At 36.5% G+C, this 22,566-nt stretch overlaps 8 protein-coding genes and 1 pseudogene across 15 annotated transcripts in view; 6 read left to right on the top strand and 3 right to left on the bottom strand.

The window, feature by feature from the left end:
- LOC132203017 (MOB kinase activator-like 2) overlaps window positions 1–3,714 on the top strand; it is a 96,414-nt gene extending 92,700 nt beyond the window's left edge. For all 5 annotated transcript variants that reach the window (XM_059630437.1, XM_059630439.1, XM_059630435.1 and 2 more), the window contains exons 4-5: window positions 90–214; window positions 577–3,714. In XM_059630437.1, the coding sequence (XP_059486420.1) occupies window positions 90–214; window positions 577–992 (541 nt within the window). In that variant the 3' untranslated portion in view covers window positions 993–3,714. The remainder of the gene's footprint in view (window positions 1–89; window positions 215–576) is intronic.
- A 658-nt stretch (window positions 3,715–4,372) lies between these two features.
- Window positions 4,373–6,647, bottom strand: LOC132203018 (uncharacterized). The gene is made up of 4 exons (XM_059630440.1): window positions 6,517–6,647; window positions 5,477–5,558; window positions 5,194–5,395; window positions 4,373–5,032 (listed from the first exon to the last, which is right to left on the bottom strand). The coding sequence occupies exons 1-4, from the start codon at window positions 6,528–6,530 to the stop codon at window positions 4,854–4,856; spliced, it is 477 nt and encodes a 158-aa protein (XP_059486423.1). The 5' UTR covers window positions 6,531–6,647; the 3' UTR covers window positions 4,373–4,853.
- Window positions 6,648–7,264: 617 nt separating this feature from the next.
- LOC132203470 (ELAV-like protein 3) lies at window positions 7,265–9,696 on the bottom strand. The gene is made up of 5 exons (XM_059631275.1): window positions 9,577–9,696; window positions 9,241–9,514; window positions 9,065–9,172; window positions 8,701–9,002; window positions 7,265–8,298 (listed from the first exon to the last, which is right to left on the bottom strand). The coding sequence occupies exons 2-5, from the start codon at window positions 9,410–9,412 to the stop codon at window positions 7,693–7,695; spliced, it is 1,188 nt and encodes a 395-aa protein (XP_059487258.1). The 5' UTR covers window positions 9,413–9,514; window positions 9,577–9,696; the 3' UTR covers window positions 7,265–7,692.
- A 348-nt stretch (window positions 9,697–10,044) lies between these two features.
- On the top strand, window positions 10,045–11,234 carry LOC132203729 (iron-sulfur cluster co-chaperone protein HscB). Of its 4 annotated transcripts, none has more exons than XM_059631713.1 (4): window positions 10,045–10,209; window positions 10,364–10,697; window positions 10,746–11,005; window positions 11,059–11,234. In XM_059631713.1, the coding sequence occupies exons 2-4, from the start codon at window positions 10,368–10,370 to the stop codon at window positions 11,186–11,188; spliced, it is 720 nt and encodes a 239-aa protein (XP_059487696.1). In that variant the 5' UTR covers window positions 10,045–10,209; window positions 10,364–10,367; the 3' UTR covers window positions 11,189–11,234. The 4 variants fall into 4 exon arrangements, with proteins under 4 accessions (XP_059487696.1, XP_059487697.1, XP_059487695.1 ...); XM_059631714.1 differs by having other exon boundaries at window positions 10,046–10,205; XM_059631712.1 differs by having other exon boundaries at window positions 10,047–10,214.
- On the bottom strand, window positions 11,198–12,135 carry LOC132203731 (adenylate kinase isoenzyme 6). Its single transcript, XM_059631717.1, has 4 exons — window positions 11,943–12,135; window positions 11,676–11,827; window positions 11,476–11,621; window positions 11,198–11,424 (listed from the first exon to the last, which is right to left on the bottom strand). Exons 1-4 carry the CDS (start codon window positions 11,983–11,985, stop codon window positions 11,235–11,237), a joined length of 531 nt encoding a protein of 176 aa, XP_059487700.1. The 5' UTR covers window positions 11,986–12,135; the 3' UTR covers window positions 11,198–11,234.
- A 60-nt stretch (window positions 12,136–12,195) lies between these two features.
- LOC132203723 (uncharacterized) lies at window positions 12,196–14,801 on the top strand. The gene is made up of 5 exons (XM_059631708.1): window positions 12,196–12,355; window positions 12,542–12,815; window positions 12,875–13,035; window positions 13,096–13,432; window positions 13,665–14,801. Exons 2-5 carry the CDS (start codon window positions 12,643–12,645, stop codon window positions 14,665–14,667), a joined length of 1,674 nt encoding a protein of 557 aa, XP_059487691.1. The 5' UTR covers window positions 12,196–12,355; window positions 12,542–12,642; the 3' UTR covers window positions 14,668–14,801.
- Window positions 14,802–14,923: 122 nt separating this feature from the next.
- LOC132203726 (uncharacterized) lies at window positions 14,924–16,522 on the top strand. Its single transcript, XM_059631709.1, has one exon. The coding sequence runs from the start codon at window positions 15,257–15,259 to the stop codon at window positions 16,520–16,522; it is 1,266 nt and encodes a 421-aa protein (XP_059487692.1). The 5' UTR covers window positions 14,924–15,256.
- Window positions 16,523–17,909: 1,387 nt separating this feature from the next.
- On the top strand, window positions 17,910–19,369 carry LOC132203728 (uncharacterized; annotated as a pseudogene).
- A 1,922-nt stretch (window positions 19,370–21,291) lies between these two features.
- Window positions 21,292–22,485, top strand: LOC132203730 (uncharacterized). Its single transcript, XM_059631716.1, has one exon. It carries the CDS (start codon window positions 21,586–21,588, stop codon window positions 22,219–22,221), a length of 636 nt encoding a protein of 211 aa, XP_059487699.1. The 5' UTR covers window positions 21,292–21,585; the 3' UTR covers window positions 22,222–22,485.
- Window positions 22,486–22,566: the final 81 nt, after the last annotated feature.

The following is a 22,566-nucleotide window of genomic DNA, read 5'->3' as shown; positions in this document are numbered from 1 at the left end:
GAGTTTTGACTGACAAATAATATATCGAGCCACTTTCACTTTTCTCATTGTTAGCAGTAATAACTAATGTCCGTGTGTCCCCGTTTCAGAACGTATCTGTGGTTCGACGAGAAGGGCAAAAAGACGAAAGTCGCCGCCCCTCAGTATATAGACTACGTGATGACTTTTACGCAGAAAACTATTAACGACGAGTCCATTTTCCCCACCAAATATGGTCAGTATTGTTTTTGGTGAAAAAATTGAAACATTTAAAAAGTAAATTTTTATTATAGCAGATATTTTATAAAATTATTTCAAACTCTTCAAATAACATTTTCAAAATATTTTCTGATCATTACACATAAATAGAATTTCAAATAAGAATCAAATTATTTTATCAATTTTAATTAAATTACTTATAAACTGTTTTCCTTAACCAGATTTTTGCAAATTAGATGCAAAATTTTGTCTCAAACTAATTATTATTTTTCTGTAAAATAATTAAATTAAATTTAATATTAATTTGTTTTGATCAAATTTTGTTTTTCGTTTCTTATTGAATTTAAATTGCAACTGAACTTTGAACCTTGATTGCAGCTAATGAATTTCCAAGTTCGTTTGAGTCGCTGGTGAAGAAGATCCTGCGGCTGCTGTTCCACGTGGTGGCGCACATGTACCACAGCCACTTCAAGGAGATCATGCTGCTGAAGCTGCACTCGGAGCTCAACAGCGTCTTCACCCACATCATCCTGTTCAACGAGCGGTTCCACCTGATCGAGGAGAAGGAGACCGAAATTCTGCAGGACCTGGCGACGGCGCTGCGGGTGCACTCGGAGCCGCCCGAGCTGGCCGCCCCGCCACAGCGGCCGGCCAAGGACAACAACAACTGCGTGGACAGTGAAGGTGGCGCGAGAGACGTTAGCGGGGCCGCCCCCGCCCACCCCCAACACCACAGGCACGAGTCGCAGGGCGGGCCGCCCCCGGCAGGCCCCGCCATCCCGGCCAGTGGCTAGTGCGGCGTTGCATTGTTCCTCCTCCTCAATTTCCTACTTCTGCTGCTTGTCGCTCTCAAACAAAGTCGAGTTTTCACATTCGTAATTTTTATTTAAAAAGGGTGGATGACTTTTGGCAATTAGAGCGTTTTTTTCTCGACAATTCCAAAGCCATTTTTGTTTTTACGGACTTATTCAAACTTATTTAATGATAATTACAACAACAAAAATGTCCAACCCATTTGAATAGTAAAAATCTCGTGGCTTCGGTTTATTTGAAATTTGAAAGAGATTGCAGTGAGTTTTAACGGACACTGCAGTTGGAAGATTGTGTATTTTTTAGTCTCAGGAATTAAGTTTGTAAGTGTTTTTGGCTTCTCCTTTTTTTCAAACCAAGTCCTGGACTCTCACTGCAAAATCAAGTGGGGCTTTTTGAAGAAGAAAAAAAATATTTTGTTTGATGCGCTCATCTTTCTGCCTCGTTCCTCAAAGTACGGATTATTATAACCTTATTTACATTGATAGACTGATGAGAAATCAACAATAAGTAGACAAAAAAGATAAAAATTGTAAAACTAGGCAAAAGTGACAGAGACAGCAGCCGATAGGAAACCTGGGTAAATTGTTACTCTTTATTGTTGTTGTTGCTGTTGCATTTGTTAAAGCAAAAAGAGAGAAAAGAAGATTTTTGACATAAAGAGAGAGGGAGAGGATTCGAACGCAAGTGAAACGGAAGCAAAGTAGAAGATTTATTTACTGCAAAACAAAATCTGTACAGAATAACCTCCTTTGATGATTGTAACAAAAAAAATCACACTGCTATTACGCAATTGTATTTTTGGCGCTGACGCAAGATGAAAAATAATGAAATGCTGCACTCGAAGCTGGCATTAGTTTGTACCGCTACTACTACTAAACTCTGAAAGAAAACCACACACTGGATTTAAAAATAATTAATAATCATGAAACAGTCTAAGTCAATAATTGTAGTTGATCTTTAGTTGAATGGAAGAAAGAAAGGAAGAAAGCAAGTTCAATTACTTTCTCTGTGTAGCAAGATGTAATATTATAATATTCTCTTCTAAATTCAGACGAGACCCTTGAGATGGGAAAGAAAAATTCAAATTGACCTATGCCATTGAAAAATGAATAATGTAAAGGCGCCTTCGTTGACAAGCAAAGTATAGTCCTGTTCTTGCTGCGTAACTAACATTAATGCATACATAGTGATGTACTTCTCAAATAGACTGAGGATTTTAGTTCACTTCTTACAAGAGAAAAGCAAGCGCGAAATTCCTCAAGAGCACTGCTTTTGTGAGGCCTGTCGAAACGCAAATTCCTAGCCAGGTGCTGCTCCCAATCAATTCTGACCCGAGTAGAGTAAAAAATACTTAAACTTTAAAAAAATTAGATCTCAAAAACTTCTCCAAGTTCCAGCAGCACCTTAGAGCAGCGTAAATTTTGTTTAAACGTTTCGGTGGGTCCTTTTGAAGGCATGCGTGTGTAGGCAGAAAATTAAAATTTCACTCTAGACTAAAATGCAAAACACTTTTACACACACACTGAGAGAAGTCTATAAAAACATCAGTTTTGGCTAAAATTGAAATTGCTCAGCCTTGCCAAAAATGTTACATGATGTCGAAAGAATTTGGTAGAAAAGAACACTCAGCATAATTCATCTCCTCTCTGACAAAATCAATTGGAACTTTTGGTATTGAAAAACAATTAGGGAGTGTTTTTGTGTGTCGAATTTGCTCCCTTTTAGCTTCTTTCGGTCTAATATTAAGAAATTGGCCAAACCACCTAAAAAATGCAAGCAAGGAGAGTGCAAAAGAGCGTACATGGGGCATGTGATAATGGTCAGTGATAAAGATAATATATAAATATAAAAATATGAAGTTGTTGTTGTGCATATCCGCGAGCGGCCCGAATTCAAACTCGAGGTGGACGCTTGTGGTGAGAGATGAAAATCCTGTAGTCCATCCTCTTTCCCAGCATAACACAATGTGTGTATTTTACTTCAGCCACTAAAACTTAAAGAAGAAAATCGACCGACACACCATGTGTGCCGCTGTATACAAAACAATAATGATTTTTAACTTAACAATTAGTGTGATCATAATTGATGGAGAGTGAGTAGAAGAATCTTTTTGTTTTTAATTCGTTCGCGCCCATTTTTGTGTGTGAATGCGAGTGTGTAAATAATGCAATTTGAGATAAATAATTTATTTTAATTTCTTCGAGCTTCTGGTTTGTCTGTCTGGTGTGCAAGAAGGAAAAGGCAGGATAAAGTAATTTTCGCAAATTGTGCAAAATCCCTGTAATTCAAAGACACTTAACTGCATGCAAAGATCTCACAGCAATTTGAATCGACAATTAACAATCGGCTTGCTTGCATAATTATGTTTCCAAGGAAGCAAGTCTTGATCTAAAAGCGATGAGAATTAATTTTTCCACAAGTCCCAAGTTGCAAAAACTACCTCGTTGCGAACAAAGTTGAATTTTCGGCACCTTCAATTATGAAAACACTTCTTAATCCACTCACACACACACTTTTGAAACTAAAAAAAGCATATCAAGATCAAGAGTAAAATACCTAATCCTTGTTAATTAAACACGTTTTTCTCAAACTTTTGTCGCATGTGTAAAATAAATTAGCCTGGAAATTATATAACAAAGAGAAAATAACAAAGCATATTTTAGAAGACAAATAAGCAGTAAAATTTAAACATGAGAAAAAAAAGCAAAAATCTGGACTGTTTCTAAAAAAAAGAGAGAAAGAGTGTGGCTAATATAATGAGTATTTTTTAAAAAAAAAGTATAGCAAGATTTTGAGGGAAATTAAATGATTTTCATGTTGAGAGTGCACTTCTTGCATTAGAGTAATTAAAATCTTTCCCCGTTGGGCTTGGACTTAATTGTTGTTTAATTAGGAGTTTGTCCCCCACTCTGTAATGACACACCCTACTTTGACTTCTGTGTTAGCAAACGATTATACATTATACTTGAGCGTAATCTATTATACTTTTCTCTTTGCTGAGGCTGTGTTTATTGGTTAAAGTTTCGCGCGCGCGTGTGTGTTTGTCAACTTCCACATCCCACTAATTCAATGTGCTGCGTTTTGGAAGAAAAAAACTCGATCGAAACCATTTGTTTGTACTAATATTATAAACTTGAGAAATAATGCAAAAAGTGGATGTGTTGGTTGATCAATTAAATTAAAATATATATGACTTGATGTGCAAATGTGTGAGGAGTGATACGATTTCAATTTTGCCTTACAAAGAAGGTATGTTATTATTAAATATTACGATTAGAAGATGAATAATAATGCTGTAAAAAGAGAGTACTTAGATTGAGAAGTAAAATAAAAATAAATATGTTTCCTACAATTCTACAGTTTTATTTAAGGATAAACTAAATTCATCAATCCCATAATTTAGATGAAATTTTATATAATTAATTAGTTACATTCTAAAACAAGACAAGAAGTTCGTGAAAAAAAAATTCTTTGAAGATGCAACAAAATTTATTTACTGTAATAATTTTTTATTTCATAATATTAAATGTTAACAAAATAAGAATCATTAATATTAATATTGAGGTAATACACAAAAATCTTGACTTAAATTGATTGTTTTTAAACTAAATATATTTTGAATTTTGATGAATAAGTTTTACATGGTATCGTTGGAGCGTTGAAGAAAATAATAGTGAGCAGGAAAGTTAACTCTGCCCAAATGTTGTTCAACAATGAATAAACAAAACAGATTGGTCTTGTTATTTGCTTCTGCTCTCTTGAAATTTCCTAATTTTCAAAGTAAAGAGAAATGCATAAGATAAGAAGCGTCTTTTAAATAATGAGCGCTAGATAAGTTGTTATTAAACTATGAGCTTGACGTTGCATTTTCCCCAGTTGCAGTCTTCGTAGCCGCAGCCAGTTCTGGCCAGGGTGCAATGGACACACAGCGAGGCTTCGTGAGGGCAGCAAGTGAAGAATTTGGCCTCGTCACTGCCACAGATCCGGCACTTTCGCACCCAGGCCAGAAGAGCATTCTGCACTAAAAATCAAATAATAAACTTTGAAATTAATAATTATATATATTAATTTATTAATATTACATTTTTTATTTGAATTTGTTTAATTTTGGATTTGTAAATTATAAAAAAATTCAGAATAAATATTTAACATTCTTATTATTGTATATTAATTTTTACACACCTTTCATCAGTATGTTGACCTTGGCAAAATCATTAATGAGGAATTTGTAGCGTTCGTGATTACTTGGAAGGTTTTGCATCTGGTCATGCAGGACTTCTCCCAAACTTCCTTCCTGGAATTTGTCGCCAGAACTCATCACCACTTCATAGCCAAAAGTTTTGATGAATCTATCAAGTTTCGGAGGAATCTCGGCCTCAGTTAACTGTAAAAAATAATAATGCATTAAATAATTATTTTATTGGTATTATATGATGAGGCATTTTATTAATTAAATGCAACTTACTTTGGCATTCAACAATTGCCGAATTTCTTCCACAAGCTTTTCTTGAGCAGATGAATCCAAAGGCAACAGGCTCAGGTCAGGACTGCAGCAGTTTTATTTTATTTTTTTTTAAATGCGAAACTTCAATTAAAATTTATAATAACAAATAAAAATTATAATTAAGATTTTACAGATAGCCTTAGCTTTCAATTTCATTCAAAAATGGGCTAAATAAATGTATCAATTATTTTGTAATAATGAGCATAATTCAACTGGTGTAAAATTCATAAAAATAATTGTCATCTTTTTATAGCAAGTCTTTTTTATAGCAAGTACTATAAAAAAGATGACAATTTTTTTTTGCAAATTGCAAAAAGCGGGAGCGCCGGGAGCAGATAAGATGAGTAAGAGGCTCTAACTAAGGAATAGTTCAACTAATTTAAGAGACCGCAAGGACATTTGATCTAAATCTAAATAATTCAAATTTTTCACTTATTTCACAAATAATTGGAATGCCCGCAAGAATTGCTGAGATGACAAAATCTACGTTTTGATGAAGTGAAAAGAAAAATAATATGTTGAAGAGAATAATGCTGCATTCCGTTAAAATAAAATACCAATAATTTTGTATTACAAGAAGAAGAATGTGTGGATTATTTGAATTCCGGCAATTTTTTCTTCCAAAAGCATGTCATATGCATAATATAGAAAGGAGGACGTGAAGTAAAAAAATTAATCAAATTAATATAAACTATGCATTAAAGTGTCGTTTTATGTGTATTTGTTTTGAATTATGGACAAAATCAATAAATTAGTGTAACAAAAATCACACGCAGACCTAAACCTAACTAACGTTTTCCAAGCAAAACAAAATAAAAAATAATACTAATTTGAAAAAAATTGCCATAATTGGTTAGGGAGCCAAAAAAGCAATTTTATAGTAAAAAAAAATGGCTGAAACTCAAAATCCCAAGTATTTTATTCTAAACTGACTAGATTATTTATGAGAAAAATTTGCATATTTTACATTCAATTAATAATAAATTCTTTCGTTATTATACCTGGGTGAATCCATGGCAAGTTGTTTGAGTACCAAATACTGCGAATACAGCCGCGAGAAGGTGACCTGCTCTTGCCTCAAGTGCGCTGCTCGGTGTGGTGCCGCGCTGGGCCAAAACTCCCACTATCGAAGAATCAGGCGCTTTGCTGCAGCGCAGACCCTTAGTTTTTAACGCGAAGCGAACGATTGAGAATTTTTGTTGTAATTTCTTAATACACGATAAAATCTGATTAAATCGCATTCACCCAAAACAATTGATGAAATTTATCATTGTATATTACACAGAACCTAATTTTTATTTTTATATGATCAAGAATTGCGTTAGAAAAATAGTAAGCGGAAGCTAATATTTTAATATTATTTGTGGTTCAAATGAAAGTGACTAATACGTGTGTTTACGATTTTCAGAAAAATAAATGCAGTTATGCACGCACACCATTGAAAATTAAGTTGGAAAAGGACTTTGGTTCCGCTCTCTGGTCACGCGCGCATTCATAAATTTACAATTGAAATTATGTATTGTGAAACTTATAGAGCCCATAATGCTCTCTGTATGCAAAGCGATAAAATAGTAATTCCATAATACAGTAGTAACAATATTATTGCCATAATTAGTTTTTAATAGCTGGAAATCCAGAGAGAACCGATTTTTTGTTCTAATGGTAAGATTAGGCTTCGAATCAAAATCATTTCATTATGCAAACGGCATTTATTTGCAATTGTACATTAATTTCAAATTGTGAGATGAATCAAAGGAATAAATGAAAGATTTAAGTAGACAATAATACTATTGTTTTCTTGACAATCAGCTGAAAATTCATGTTTGTTTAATCATAAAGATTTATATGATCTTTTTTTATCTAACTGGACTATTCTAAAATCCTCTTTTCCCTTTTTATTTTATCATTCTGCAATTTTCTTCCCAAGGAAAATCATGTCATTACTTTTATTTCTCAATGTGCAACGTAGCCAAAGCTATAGTCATTACATTTAAAACATCTCTAATCTCGACTGCGAAAAAATCAACTTTTAGTATAGCATAATTTTCATTAATAATTTACAAATTCAAAGTAATAAACTGCGTAATTGATAAAAGATAAAAGTTAATTTGTCTAGCATTACAAAAATTTGCATTATTTCTTCTCAATATTCAGTCAGCAATTTGCATCCTATCCTTTTAATATCTGCCCTTTTTGCCAATGTGATCCTCGCTCAGGGTGATGCGCACCTTCTTGGATCCAACAAAGCTGCCATTGAGGTAGTTGATGGCAGCACTGGCAGAAGCGACGTCCTGCATGGTGACCAGGGCATAGCTTTTCCTTGTATTCCAGCGGCTCCTGATGATGGAAATGTCCAGCACGTGTCCAAACTGTCCAAAGATATTGTGGAGCTCAATTTCGTGGATAGTTGGATCCAAAAAGTTGACCTGGAGGACGATCCCTGGCTGGCGCCTGGGAGCGAAATTGGCAAAATGTGTGCCCTCAGCCATGAGCGCATGGGATCTTTTGGCGAACCTGATGGTCAGGGGGGCAGTGCAGTTCTCGAGGATGACCCTGTTCAGGGTCTTCATGGCCATTTCCGCTTCCTGGTGCAGGTTGAAGCGCACGAAACCGACGCCTCGAGGCTTCAGATTTTGGTTCAAAAGCAAGCGAGTGCTGACGATGGTGCCGTACGGGCTGAAGAGTTGTTCCAGATGGTCAGAGGTTTCCACCCAGCTAGGCAAATTGCTCACATACAAGTTGGCATCCTTGATTTCCTTGCAACTCGGACGAGCAACAGACACCTTGATGGAGCCAAAAAAGATAATTTTATTTATAAATGAAATATTAAGCATTATTTAAAAAAAAAAAGTACCGAATTTTGTTTTTGTATATAAGAAAATATCAAAAGATGAGTGAAATGGAAAGGTGGGGTTTTTGAGCTAATTAATTTTATTTGTTTAAAAGGCAATCGTTGGAAAAGTGATAGTTTTCATATTTAAAAGTGAGTGCACACAACAACCTAATCTTTTCATTTCACATACCTTTTTTGTTGTTTATAATTTATCAAGTATATTTCCATTCATTTACAAAAAATTACATATATATTATTTTGATTTGCTATTGATAATGTGATTTCCAAATTGAATTTATGTACAACCTAAACCACATAATTCATTATAAATTTTTATAGAAAATAATTATACCTTGATCTCTTTGTTGCAAATTCTCAAACCATTCAATGTTTGTATAGCCTTGGCCGCACTTCCAGGGTCAAAGAACTTGATGAAGCCGTAGCCCAGGCTGTTGTGTGTAATAGGGTCACACACAAGTTTGACACTCTCAATAGGGCCGAGGGCTGCAAACATCCTGCCAAACTCCATCTCGGTCATTTCTGCGGGCAGGTAGTTGACGATCAGGTTGCAGTTTTGTTTGCCCCTCTCATCATCACACGAACTTTGAATCATTGACTTGTCTGTCAATGAAGATGAGCAAACGGAACTGGTCCCTTAAAAAAAAGAAATCAGTTTAATCAAAAAAGAAATAATATGGTACTGGGATAGAATATACTTTCTGTGCTGTCCCTACTAGTTTGAGGATAGAAGGCATTGGCCCAGTAGTTTCCATTGCCATTGTATGCAACTTGGTGAGGAGACACTGGATAGGAATTCATGTGGCCTGTTTATAATTGTGAAATTATTATTTAATTGTGAACACAAATTTTGCTGTAGATTGAAAATACAAACTTTGAGATGGTGATGTGATTTGCGTTGGTACCATATATGGAGATTGTTGATGCTGATGCTGCAGAGGGTAAATTGGAGGCATCGAGTTGGACCCCCCGACAACAGGATTGAAGAAAGGGTAAAAGTGGAGGCCCTGTTGGAGGCTTTGGTGTGCAGCGCTCATGTAACTCATTGCAAGAGGAGAGGATTAGCACAATGAGACGGACTTGTTGACTTTCCTTATCTTCCTGTTTCTCTGGTATAATTTCTCTTTTATGCAGTTATTGCGGATGCACTGTTTGTAAAACAAAAAATTAATAAATCAAATCAAATTGTATGTATTTATGGTGAACTCACACGTATGATGCGCATGAAACCTAAAAAGAAACTGAAGAAACAAAGCTTTATTAATGACTTAACTTGATCATGAGAGCTGCAAGACTGAAATCGAAGTGTTTCCGCAATAGCCGACAGCCGACCAAAAGCCAAATTGAATTATCAAAATCATATCAAATCGAAACAAGTTTCAGCAAGTTTCAACCGTACTTTTTGCCGGCAATGCTACTAAGGTGGATGCTGATTGGCTTTCAGGAAAATCAATCACCAATGGCAGCGCGAGACCGTCTCGACTCCGGATGGGAGAAGGAGAAGGTTCATTTTTCCTACATAATTTTTTTTGTTCATTCTTGTTTTTACACGTTCTTCGTTCTTCGAAGCATTTGCTTTGCAGCAACAAAAAGGGACACAAGAGTGGGCCAAAAATGGTTTTTAGCGGGCTTTTCTACATAGACAGTATAGACACCTAGCGGAATGATCTGGTAATACAAAGTGGACGTATTTTTATGCACGCCCCTTACCCCTTTAATTCAAAAAAATCTTTGTTTTTGAATTCTCTAATACATAAAGTAAAATTACTAGACAAAGGAATTTTCCGGTCATGCCTACAATTTAGGGCCCTATTTTTCAGACTCGTAGCATCGTCAGAAGTGTGTACGGTAAAATCATTTCATAAATTTCAAAGAATTTCTAAAAGAGAAATCATATCATTCACAGTAAAAATCTACATACACATAAATTTTAATTTCAATTTCAACTAAAAATTTCTCATTCTTTTAAATTTTATCGAAACTGGATTTCTTTGCAGAAAAATGTTCCTTCGTCACTCTGCCCGCGGTTCTCTTTCTCTGTTGCCACTCTTGTCAAAGTTGATATTTCCTGAAACATTGGCACCATCATCGAGGAGCAGAGCGATTTTCAAGGCTTCGAAAATCACTTGTTGGCAGTGCGGAGCTGACAAACCGCTGGACAATTTCTTCTGCAAAAAATGCAGTGCCCTGCAGGAACCCGACCACACATCGTCGTACTTTGACGTTCTCGGAGTTGAAAAGAAATTTGACTTGAAAACTGCTGAGCTGACCAAGAAATTCAGAAGCTTGCAAAGTCTTGTCCATCCAGATAAATATGGCAGAAAATCTGAGGTACCATTTTCTTTTAAGTTTCAATTTTTATTAATTGAGAATTCACAGAATGAAAAAGAAAATTCAGAAAACCACTCAGCCCTGCTCAACCAAGCATACAAAACTCTATTAAAACCAATGGACAGAGGACTATATCTTTTAAAGTTGGAAGGCCTTTCTATTGAGGAGGGAACGGTGCAAATGGACTCTGAATTTTTAATGGAAATCATGGAATTGAACGAGGAGCTAGAGTCGGCAAGCTCGAGTGAGGCTGTTTTAAAGTTAGCTGAGGCAAATAACAAAGTGATCAACCAATACACCAAGTATTTGTATTTTAAACCTTTGCAATGAGCAAATAATAGTAACTGATGCAAAATTTTAGAGACATCGATGCTGCCTTCGAGGAGAAAAACTTGGAAAAGGCCAAGCAGCTGTTGACCAAAATGAAATACTATTCTAGTTTTGAAGAAAAAATCAAAGAGTTGAAACGAAACTTGGGTATTGTTTCTTAAATTGATAAATTTAGAGAAAAATTAAATTTTATTGTTTGAACTATAATTACGAGTTATTCTTCACATACTGCTCAACCCACGCTGTGATTTGTTCAACATTGGACTCCATTTCTTCTGGAGTGTTGCTTGGCAACTGGTGGACAATTTCGGCTTGATAGGATTCTTGAGCTTCTTCCAAAATCGTTTGAAAAATTTCACACTGGATATTGTCATCTAGTTTCTTCCCACTGTACCCTCTAAAATTTTACTCTTTCATTAGAATTTAGTCATGAAACTGAATTTTGCACCTTTGTCTTAATCTGTCAAAAAGTTGAGTGTTGTCTGTACGGAGGACAAAAACGATGTCGAACCACCGCTCGGGAAAAAAGTCGCAACCATGATAGTCGACAATTCTGCCTCCTTCGCTCATTTTTTCTTCTAGCTCATCCAACAACTAAAAGTAATAAAAACGTTAAGAAAACTTCAAAATAACGAAATGAAGCAATACTTTATCTTCATTGAGCACTGGACATTTGTACTCTTCATCGAACTCATCAAGGCAGTCATTTTCCTTTGCAAAAGCTCCAACTTGGATCCATTCTAATCCCGTAATTTCCGCCACTTGTTCACATAGAGTAGATTTTCCAACGCCGGGAGTTCCTAAATTACAAAATTTTTAATTTATTTAAATTGAACACACGTAAGTACATGGTGTAGAGAAAATAAAATTAGATTTTATTGTTTCTGCAAGATTCAATTTTAAAATTCCACGTACCAGTCACTAATATGTTTGGTTTGCATCTGTTGCTCGATGACATGGTGCTAATATGAGTTTGAGCAAATTTTACGAAAGATTAAAATAAAAGCTGAAATTTCAAATTACATAAAGTTCTTTTTTTTCTTAATCTTAAGACACGTGTGTTGGCGTTGGTGTGTCTGTGTTTACCTTTGCTAAACTTTTTGTTTGAAAGCCACGCCCCTTTACGCATCGACCGGACACCGGACGACCGCAGCGCTATACAGCGGTTGCCTGCGTTACTAATTTAGCATTTGCGTTTGCGTGGTTGTTTATGTTGTCTTTTGTTCACGAAATTGTTGATCAACTTTCTCTGCCCTAAATTTTAAACAAAGCTCCCCGCCTTAGCAAAACAAAAGGGTTAAAATATGCATTGAAGTATAGACTTGAAGGTAAAACTTAAACTTGAGTCATAGATTTGTAAATAAGAATAAAAAAGTCATCTTAGGGCTTTGGCCGGGTGGGCCGGGTTTTAGTTCGGTGGCCCGAACGAAACGCCCCAAACTACCGGGCATAACTCTGAAGTCTAACAAATTACACTGATTATCTTTGTATCTAAACGGAATATTCCATTGCAGTTGATCTACAAGTGCGTCGAATGCTGATCAACCAAAAATTTCCCCAACTGCGACTCAATTGGCCCATCTGTGCGACATAAATCTCCTTCGTTGGTTCATCAATGGATAGCGATGAGTTCGACTTTCTACTGCCTGAGTTGATTATGGAGTTCAACAACGTCCAGATGCACCCAAGACGCAGATTTCGTTTTGAACGTCCCAGATTCGCAGAACGCATGATTCAGGAAGAGGTGGAAAGGGCTCGAGCTGCCGTCAGAGAAAACACTCTCATCAAGTGAGTTGATCTTGGGTATAAATAAGCTGAAAATGGTCTTGACTTTTAAACTTTTGCAGTGTTCCATTCTGCAGTGGGACGGTCGGCACGCTGAAAAATGAGCTTGTGGGTCTCAGAAAAACTGGCAAAACTGTGGCCACTTTGGAAATGATGAGTGCAAATTTCATACTGCAAAACCAGGCGTATTTTTGCCATGGCAGACATTCTGTGGGCAATCTTTGTAAGTTTGTTTATTTTAATAATTTTTTTTATCATTTTGTGAAATTTTTGTTATTTGCAGCTCCCTCAATGCAGCGGACTTTGGTGAAGGCAATCCTGAACAGGTTCGGCGTCAGAGACTCGCCCGTCTACTTCGATTTCCTGAGTTCCCTGCTGAATTCCAACACTTGGATGTTCAATGATTACCTAATCTCTTACTCAATGAACTATTTGGCTATCCAGAATTTACTTTTGGACAACTGCTGCAAACTGCAGGAGCTATATTTGAATGGCACTACGAGTGCTAACCTTATTTATCTTCGTAGAGACTTTCTGCCCAATCTGCAAGTTTTGCACTGCCCTGGATTCACTCTTGATAACCGAGATCTGGAAATCCTTTCCGGACTCACTCATTTGAGGTAAATAGCCATTTTTGTGGGAAATATAATAAAAAAATTGTTGATTTTTAAGTGGGAAAATCAATGCTAATTTATTCTTGAATGAAAACTTAATAAAACTCGATATGATGTTCAAATCTGAATTTTATGATAAGCAATTTATCTTAAAACCTCTAATTAATTGAATTAATTTTGAGATTTAGATAATGAGAAATCATTCGAAATTTTAATTAAAAAACTTAATATTTTACAGGGATTTGATGATTGAAATTGAGGCAAGTGTAGGTGAATTGGGAGTCTCGCACTTCTCCAAACTGAAGGAGCTCGAGCAACTGAAATACAGAGTCGTCCAGCCATACTTGCAGAGGGGCAACGGAATTGACGAGCGAATCGCTGTGCTCTTTTTCAAGTACGTGCCACAGGCACACATCAGTCTGATGTGCGACGTCCAATGCGGCAAAGTCTCGTACGCTCTCTGGACCTTTTTCCAGCACAATCCAGTCCGGCCGATGGGCCAGAAGTGCGTCCGGCTGGTGGACATGGTCGACCAGCACCGTGACCTTGGCCGCCTCTTGCCCAAAATTGAAAGTCTCTACATCGCCAACAAGTTCCAAGAATTCACTCCCGAAACCATCGGACCACTGTTGCATTTCCCCCAACTGTCCCAGCTCAGCTTTTCCAACACCTCTGTCCACCTGTGCCACTTGTTTTTCGAGGGCTACGGCCAGCAGTTGGTCGAGCTGTCTATCAAGGAATGTTTCACGCACACCGAGTGCACCAGTGATATGGACCTGAGTCTCCTCTTCGCTCACTGCCCCAACCTGCAGAAAGTCTCACTCTGCTGCAATTTCTCCCAGGAGCTGAACCACCCCCTCCGACAGACCAGTTTTGACGCTCTCCACTGTATCGAGCTGGTCAGTTACGGAGGCAGAGAACCCCCAAGCAGTATTTGTGAGATGGTGCTGAAGGGTAAGAGTCTGCAGAGCTTTTTGGTCACCGCCGAACTACTCAACCTGGTCAACGCTGTACCGGACGACTTTCGTTTCAACTTTCTCAACATGGTGTCATTCCGGGTAAGTGACTCCGGGGAAGAGGGCTCTGTGCAGGATATACAAAATGGGCTGTTGAAATTGGTGTTCCTGTCCCCCAAACTGGAAAAATTGGCTGTTAACTTTGGTGATCACTTTGCTGCGCGGCAGGCGTGCCTGCCCGTCAAGTATGTCTGTCAGGGAGTTTTGAAAATTGAATTCCTGTAAGTCCTCGGATACCTGTGCATTATAAAGAAAATTATCAAGTCTTATTTACTTTGAAATAGCAATTTGATGTTCTATTTGTCAATTTCAATTGATGGAAAATATATATGATATAATATTTCTGTTGCAATGAATAATATTGTTTGCTTCCTTTGCACACCCTCAGTCAGAGATGTTAATTTAAAAAATCTAACAACAAATACACTTAACAAAAGAATGGCCAGATATTTGGCAGGACCTTTGTTTAGAATGTTTAGATATTACAGCCTTGAAAGTGATATTAAAAATTAACTGATAAGGAACTTGTGAAATAATTGAAGAACAACTCGGGTCTTCATTTCATTAGGTCTTCATGAGATTACACGCAGCAGAATCAAAAAGGTTTATTTAGACAGATGAAATTGATGATAAATAATATGCATCTAGATTGATAATAGTTCTGTACAAATATTAGAGTCAAGGGCAAAGAGTGGAGTGAGATGCGTTTCTGCTCGGACCCCACACTCCACAATTGTGCTTCACACGCACCAGTTTCCCGTCACTCTAGCTCTTCGACAAATATTTTAACGTTTGACTCACACTAATTTTAATCATGGCAGACGACATAAGAGCTCTTGTGACCCTTGATGAACTTTCAAAGGTGGTTCGGCAGATTCACAAAGGATCGGAAGAAGTGGAGATTTTGGCGTACGACGTGGAAAAAGGTACAACCAGCGTGCAGGGATTTTTATCAAATATTCTGCGGGTCACGATCCATTTAAAGGTTGGTGGTGAAAAATCGACTTTGAAAATTGTCATTAAACGGAAGCCATTGCTGGAGAGCCAATTGTCCATGGTGGACGAATTGGAGGTGTTCGAACACGAAATTGGCATTTTCCATCACTGCGCGCCTATTTTACGCCAACGGTGCCCCGATTTGCCCGCGGTCAACTGCTACTTAACGGATTCCGAGAATGAGATAATTTACATGGAAGACCTTAAGGAGCAAAATTACGTCGCTCTCATTCGCTGCATTGCGGATCTGAAGGAAAACATCCTCACTAAGGAGCACGTGGTTCTTGTAATGAAAACCCTGGCTAAATTTCACAGCGCCTCCGTCGGCATAGATTGGCTCAAAAAATTTCCAAAACTATTTGACGAAGATGTCATGTTTGAGAAAAGTGACGGCACTTTGATGAAGAAATTTGTTCGTCAGTCGGCCGAGAAGTCGCTCATACCCATCACCGAGCACCACTTCAAGGGAGACGAGTATTTCCTCAAAAGTTCAAAATGGTTCGCCACAGAGGATTTTTACCAAACGCTGATCGCCGTTTGCAAACCCGACCCGAGAGGATTTAACGTCCTTTGCCACGGTGACAGCTGGGCGAATAACATGATGTTTAAATTAGATCCATCCACCGGAGCACCACTGAAAATAAAACTGATCGATTTTCAGCTGTCCAGATACACGCGCGCCAGTCGGGATCTGATGTATTTCATTTACATGTGCCTTAATGCAGGCGTGCGGAAGGAAATTGAACACGAAATCCTGGAGATTTACTGGAATGAATTTGAAAAGGAGTGTTACGAGAAAGGAATAGAGATGTTGGATTTTACGTACGAAGATTTCTTGGCCGATTACGAGGAGAACAAGATTTTCGGACTTATGATGGCGGCGGTGATGCGCCCAACCATTTATGTGAAAGGCACGTTCCCTGACGAAAATGAAGAGCTCTCTGATGATCACATTAACACTATGATGGACGGAGGAAGTGAGACGGTCGACACCCTAAACGAGTTTAAAAGCAATCCAGAATTCAGAGAAGAAATGATTAGTATCATAGAAGATATTGCTAAAGTGTATCACAAAAGATTTTAAAATTGTTAATTGTTACCAAAATCATCAAACGTTCTAAATTATAATATTTGATGCAAATTATTTCAAATTGTACGCTTAAATTTTTGAAGACCTTTTAAAATATAATATTTAAATTTCTTCTATTGCTGAAGCAAAAAATTAAAAAGAACTGAAACAAATTGTTGAAAATCACTTGGCGTTTTAAAATTTAATTTGTAATTGAAAGTTGAGAGTAAATTTAGCTCAGAATGAAGTTGATAGATAATTAAATAGAATCTTAAAATCAGTTTCCTTACCTGAAATGATGTGTTTAAAAACCTGTTCCATTAAAATGAAAAAAATAGAAAATGGTAACAAAATATATATACCAAAAATGGAAAAAACTAAATAACATTTTATTTTTATAGCAACAATTTACTCATTCACTTTTAAATAATGCTAAGTAATATATCACCGGCGGAAGTTCTCTGTCTATACCATTCCATTCTTAAGTGCGTCGCGCCACGGCCAACACTTCCGCGCTGGTAACAAGTGCAAATTTCCCTTCACCTTCTCACATACAAACACTTATCGCGGGTCTGCCAGCAAGCTGCGAATATCATTGATCAGTATATGAAAATTAAGTACCTCTTACTTAAAACAAGTTTGCCTTGAGCTGAAATTGAGCGTGCACACTCCGGTAATATTTTATCTTTTTGTAATCAAAAATAATTTAATTGACTAAATTAAAAAGAAATTTCCACCCTTGACTCTGCAAAAATAATTTAGATGTTTGCTTGACTGTAGTTCATATAACATAAAGCATTATCGATTACAATTTTCAATGTGAGATATATAATCATTATGAAAAATTTTAATAATACATCCACGGGCCCAAAGCTCAAATAATTATTTGACTTCAGCGTGGAAAAAGCTACCGGCAGCATGGAAGGGTTCATGTCAAAGAGTTCTCAAGAAGACAGGTTTGTAAGGAGATATTAGAGTAAAAAATAATCACCAAAAGAAAACCGCTTATGCTTCAAAATCAACTGCCCATTAATAGTGAATGAAATGGAAGTATTCAATCACAGTATTAATTGTTTTCATTGAAAATTTTGCACCGATTTTTAGAAAAAATTGCACAAAAGTGCGTTTTGTCATAATTATATTTTTTCACACATTCTGCAAATATATTAGTAGGAATATTAATGGAAGACGCTTGTTTCATATTTTCAATTAAACCAAAAATTTTATTCATTTTATTATTTTTTTATTTTGGTTACATTTAACCTCTTTTTGTATTGTGTAATTAATGATGCAATATAAGAGCAATCAATAAGAAAGTAAATTGTTCAAATAACTGATTAGATAATTAACTGCAGTTGGCTCCTGTACTGCTTTCATAAAGCAAAAGGAAGCGCACCGTCATACATGTAATTGATATTTAAGAAACGCAAATACAGTTCAAGGGCAGACCTCAAGTGCTCCCACAGTAGAGTATGAGCTTTAATTTATATTCGCAGCAGCATTACATTCATGGTCAGTGTACGGTATAGCAGCCGCAGAGAATGGCAGAGGAGATGAGAACGCTCGTGGCCCAAGAGGACGTTGCGGCCGTCGCAAAGTGCATCCACGGACCCGACGCGGAACTGCTTGAATATGAAGTGGAAAAGGCGACTGTGCAGGGATTTTTGTCCCAAATTCTCCGGGTTATCATCAAGGTGCAGGTTGGTGAGCAAAATTTCACCTCAAAATTTGTTGCCAAGCGACCGCCTAATTTAGAAAGCCAGATGAAAATGGTTAACGAATTTGGAGTTTTCAAGCACGAAATTGGCATTTTTGAACGATGTGCGCCGATTTTGTGGAAGACCTGCGCTGACCTTCCGATGGTCAAATGCTACCTGACGAAGGAAAATTTGATATACATGGAGGATTTGAAGGAAAAAGGTTTCGTCGCTCTGATCCAATCTTTTGTGGATTTGAGAGAAGACGTGCTCACAATAGAGCACATAAAAATGGGAATAAGGACACTAGCGAAATTCCACGCTGCGTCTGTGGGTGTAAATTGGCTCGAAGAGTTTCCTGATATTTTCACTGAAGATGTAATGTTTGAAAAAAGTGATATTATGAAAAATGTAGTAAAGCAATGTGTCAAGAAAATTGTCGTTCCCATAACCAAGCATCATTTCAATGACGAGAAATTTGTTAAAAGCTCAGAATGGCTCGCGTCCGAAGAAAGCCTCAACGTTTTAACAGAAATCTGCAAACCCCACCCGAAGTTTTTAAACGTCCTCTGTCATGGAGACAGTTGGGCCAACAACATGATGTTCAAATTCGACCCTGAAACAGGAAATCCACTCGAAATAAAGCTGATAGATTTTCAAATCAGTCGTTACGCACCTGGCAACCGAGATCTGATGTATTTCATTTATGTTTGCTGCACCCCAGATTTCAGAAAAAACTACGAAAAAGAATTGCTCAATACGTACTGGAGTTTTTTCACAGAAGAATGCTCTCGGCATCATTTTGAATTGACGCATACATGGGAGCAGTTTTGCGACGATTTTGATAGCATTCGACGTTTTGGCTTGATGATGTCGGTGATAATGCGACCTGCCATCTTTATGGACGGCGCCTTTCCTAAGGGCAAAGAGGAACTCACAGATAAACAGTTTCAAACCATGATGGACGGTGGCAGCGGCGAGGAACAGGCCATCATGACGTTTGAAAATAATCCAAAATTTCGCGCTGAAATGATCAGTGCAATAGAAGAGGTAGCGGAATTGTATTATAGGTGTTACAATAATTAAAGGGTGTAATTTTTTTGGAATTTTAAAACCTTAACCTGACAATAATAATATGTAATTATTGACATAAAAAAATGTGTGATGCAATATTAAAAGAATAAACAGACTTAAATGAATTGAAATTGTCATGATATTTAATTTCAAACCATAAATATAATATGAATGTAATTTTGATAATAATTTTTTACAAAACACCAAAGATATTTTTGATCAGTAGAAAAATTTATTATGAAACACAATAAAACTTAATGAAGCAATAACTTGACTCTTTTTCAGTAAAAGTGTAGATAAATCTTAATCTGAGAAATTAAAATGAAATCTATAATTTTAATTTTTTTTAATACAGTTGAGGGTTGAGGATCATTCAAAATTCAAATATATTTATAAGTTTAACGCTTCCCAAAAAAATTCATTTCAAATTTCTGCAGAGAAAAATTTTTCTAAAAATTAATAATAGCGTTGTGAGTTTTTTTTGAGAAGCTTGGTTCAGGTAAATTTGCAATTAATTGAAAGTGCAGAATGATGAAACCAATCCCATAAGGTATACTTAAAATTTAATCAAACAATATAAATAAAAAATAACCAAATCAGAAATGTTTTATTCGTCAAGCTTTTTGCCAGCGCCCCTCATACTCCTCCTTGCATCAACGATTTCACTCCAGTCAGCAACAGAGAGGTCTAGGTCTAGCGCCTGCAGAAGTAACGGAGTTGTGACCCGCATCGCATGGACGCTTGACAGGTTGCATAATACAAAGAGAGCTATATTTTGTGCGTCTATCGCATTCATTTTCACGGATTGGAATATGCAAACGTGTGTTTACGATCCGGCAATTTCTGGTATTTAATTATGTGAGTTTCCTCTTATTTAGCCTGAATATTCAAGACGTGTAATAATTCGAATCTGTTAGATTATTAATCAGATATAGATTGAAGCCGGATTGAAGAAAAGAACACACATTTTCATAAAGCATTTTCTTGAGACTACAAGCGAAAGTTTTGTATTTATTCAGTTGGGCGCCCTTGGAAGCTTCCGCTCTCACCACATTTCTTACCGTCACTGACCTTAGTGATCTTTTTCTTTTTACTGTTATTCTCAAACAAAATCTAATTTTTTATATATTGTGCAACTCAATATTCAATATAAGTATTAGTAAGCAAGACAGTAAAAATCGAAAGCAACAAAATAAAACTTTAAATTTATAAATATTTCACCACTGAAAATAAAACGGATCGATTTCCCCGCATTCAGAGAAGATATGATTAGCATCATAGAAGATATTGCTAAAGTTTATCATTAAAGATTTTAAATTTTTTGTTACCAAAATCATCAAACGTTCTAAATTATGATTTTTTTTTTTTACACACAGGATTTTAGATTTTAGTCTTGATTTTAACAAAGTTAAAAATTATTTTCTTTAAGTTGCTTGCAATTTTGAAGCAAAAAGTGATAAAAAGGTAAATAAATTGTCGAAAATCAGCTATTTAAAATTTTATTAATATGCTCAAGACTAAACCTTAGAAATTTAGAATTATTATTTATTCTCTTTGGCAATTTTATAGTTTCATTATATATTTTGTAATTTTTTTTAAAGATTTGTTTAACAATTGTAACACTATCTGTTTTTAACCGTTATTAAATGGATAAAATAATTATCTATAATAATAATAATATTATTTTAATACAATTTTATAAAAATTATTTTTTAAATTTATTTTCAATTTAATTTATCAATAGAAATCAATTCTCTGCCCTACACATCAATCATATCAAATTATTATAATTATTCAAAAATATTCTCACAGAGTTGAAAATGATCATTATTATTTACCTGCACTAGTGTATAAAAGAGTTTTCTGAATTACTCTGTTATTTAATTAATATGTGTATGTGATTATTAATTAAAAAAAAAATGATAAAATAAACATTTTAATCGAGTGCGCACGCCCAATTATTACAGCTCAAGGCTAAATTTTCGTCATATACTTAACTGATATGAGTGGTGAATGTCGCAGCTTGCCAATATAAGCGTTCGTTAGTGAGAAGAGGATGGAAGGCGAAGGGAAATTAGAGCTTGTTACCAGCGCGGAAATGTTGGCTGTGGCGCGACGCATCCACGGGCCCGCAGCTCAAATATTGGATTTCAGCGTGGAGAAGGCCACCAGCAGTGTGCAAGGGTTCATGTCCTGCGTTCTCAGGGTGACCGCCAACATACAGGTCTGTAAGGAGATATTGACAGAAAAAATAATCGTCAAAAGAAAACCCACGCTGCAAAATCAAAACTGTCTATAGTGAACGAAATGGAAGTTTTTGATCACGAGATCGGTTTCTTTGAAAATTGTGCGCCAATTTTGAGCGCAAATTGCCCCAAAGTGCCCATTGTAAAATGCTTCGCTACAAATTCTGAAACGGGTATTATTTATATGGAAGATTTGAAGGTAAAAAATTTCACAGCCATGATTCGTTGCATAGCTGATTTAAAAGAAAACGTTCTTTCCATGGAGCACATTTACCTTGTCGCGAAAACTCTCGCCAGATTTCACGCCGCTTCTTACGAAATTGACTGGGTGGAAAAATTTCCAACAGTTTTCGCGGAGGACGTCATGTTTGAGAAAAACGACGGTACTCTCATGAAAAATTTCATCCGCCAATCTGGCGAAAAAACTCTGGTGCCGCTCACGAAGCACCATTTCCAAGGAAACGAGCGCCTTTTGAAAAGTTCTCTTTGGTTTACCACGGAAGAGTTTTTTCAAGCCCTGGTCGACATTTGCAAACCTAAACAGAAAGGGCTCAATGTTTTATGTCACGGTGACTGTTGGGTGAACAACATGATGTTCAAAACCGACCCTGATTCCGGGAAGCCGTTGGAAATTAAATTAATCGACTTCCAGTTGTGCCGCTTCACTCACGGATCCACAGACCTGATGGACTTTTAGTATGTGTGTATCAACGCCGCCGTTCGCAAGAAAATCGAACGTGAATTTTTGGAGTTGTATTGGGAAACTTTTACGGAGGAGTGCGCCAGTAGAGAAATCAAGTTGGCTGGAAATTTTGTGGAGTTTTTGGCCGATTATGAGCGGAATAAAGCGTATGGGATAATGATGGCTGTGGGAATGAGACCGTGCGTCTACATCAAGGGCACTTTTCCGGATGGAAACGAAGAACTTACTGAGGAACATATCAATTCCATGACTGATGGAGGAAGCGAATCAGATAAGACAGTCAAAGAATTTGAAAATAATGTGGAATTTCGGGATGAAATGATTACTTTAATTGAAGAG

The sequence above is a fragment of the Neocloeon triangulifer genome, unplaced genomic scaffold (genome assembly GCF_031216515.1).
Source record: "Neocloeon triangulifer isolate White Clay Creek 2 clone unplaced genomic scaffold, ASM3121651v1 ptg000017l, whole genome shotgun sequence".
Classification (NCBI taxonomy): Eukaryota; Metazoa; Arthropoda; class Insecta; order Ephemeroptera; family Baetidae; genus Neocloeon; species Neocloeon triangulifer.
The sequence above is the reverse complement of the archived record's forward strand: the minus strand, read 5'-3'. Positions and strand labels throughout refer to the sequence as shown.

Coding starts and splice junctions, on each gene's coding strand:
- LOC132203018 (XM_059630440.1), bottom strand. Junction 5,396..5,476: donor GGCAATTGTTGAATGCCAAA/GTAAGTTGCATT, acceptor TATTTTTTACAG/TTAACTGAGGCCGAGATTCC. Junction 5,033..5,193: donor GGTCAACATACTGATGAAAG/GTGTGTAAAAAT, acceptor TTTGATTTTTAG/TGCAGAATGCTCTTCTGGCC.
- LOC132203470 (XM_059631275.1), bottom strand. CDS start 9,412: ATGAGTTACATGAGCGCTGCACACCAAAGCCTCCAACAGGGCCTCCAC. Junction 9,003..9,064: donor TAGTAGGGACAGCACAGAAA/GTATATTCTATC, acceptor CTTTTTTTTAAG/GGACCAGTTCCGTTTGCTCA. Junction 8,299..8,700: donor TTTGCAACAAAGAGATCAAG/GTATAATTATTT, acceptor GGCTCCATCAAG/GTGTCTGTTGCTCGTCCGAG.
- LOC132203729 (XM_059631713.1), top strand. CDS start 10,368: ATGTTCCTTCGTCACTCTGCCCGCGGTTCTCTTTCTCTGTTGCCACTC. Junction 10,698..10,745: donor AATATGGCAGAAAATCTGAG/GTACCATTTTCT, acceptor GAGAATTCACAG/AATGAAAAAGAAAATTCAGA. Junction 11,006..11,058: donor AACCAATACACCAAGTATTT/GTATTTTAAACC, acceptor GCAAAATTTTAG/AGACATCGATGCTGCCTTCG.
- LOC132203731 (XM_059631717.1), bottom strand. CDS start 11,985: ATGTCATCGAGCAACAGATGCAAACCAAACATATTAGTGACTG. Junction 11,622..11,675: donor CAGTGCTCAATGAAGATAAA/GTATTGCTTCAT, acceptor TATTACTTTTAG/TTGTTGGATGAGCTAGAAGA. Junction 11,425..11,475: donor TTTGACAGATTAAGACAAAG/GTGCAAAATTCA, acceptor GTAAAATTTTAG/AGGGTACAGTGGGAAGAAAC.
- LOC132203723 (XM_059631708.1), top strand. CDS start 12,643: ATGGATAGCGATGAGTTCGACTTTCTACTGCCTGAGTTGATTATGGAG. Junction 12,816..12,874: donor AGAGAAAACACTCTCATCAA/GTGAGTTGATCT, acceptor AAACTTTTGCAG/TGTTCCATTCTGCAGTGGGA. Junction 13,433..13,664: donor TCCGGACTCACTCATTTGAG/GTAAATAGCCAT, acceptor AATATTTTACAG/GGATTTGATGATTGAAATTG.
- LOC132203726 (XM_059631709.1), top strand. CDS start 15,257: ATGGCAGACGACATAAGAGCTCTTGTGACCCTTGATGAACTTTCAAAG.
- LOC132203730 (XM_059631716.1), top strand. CDS start 21,586: ATGGAAGTTTTTGATCACGAGATCGGTTTCTTTGAAAATTGTGCGCCA.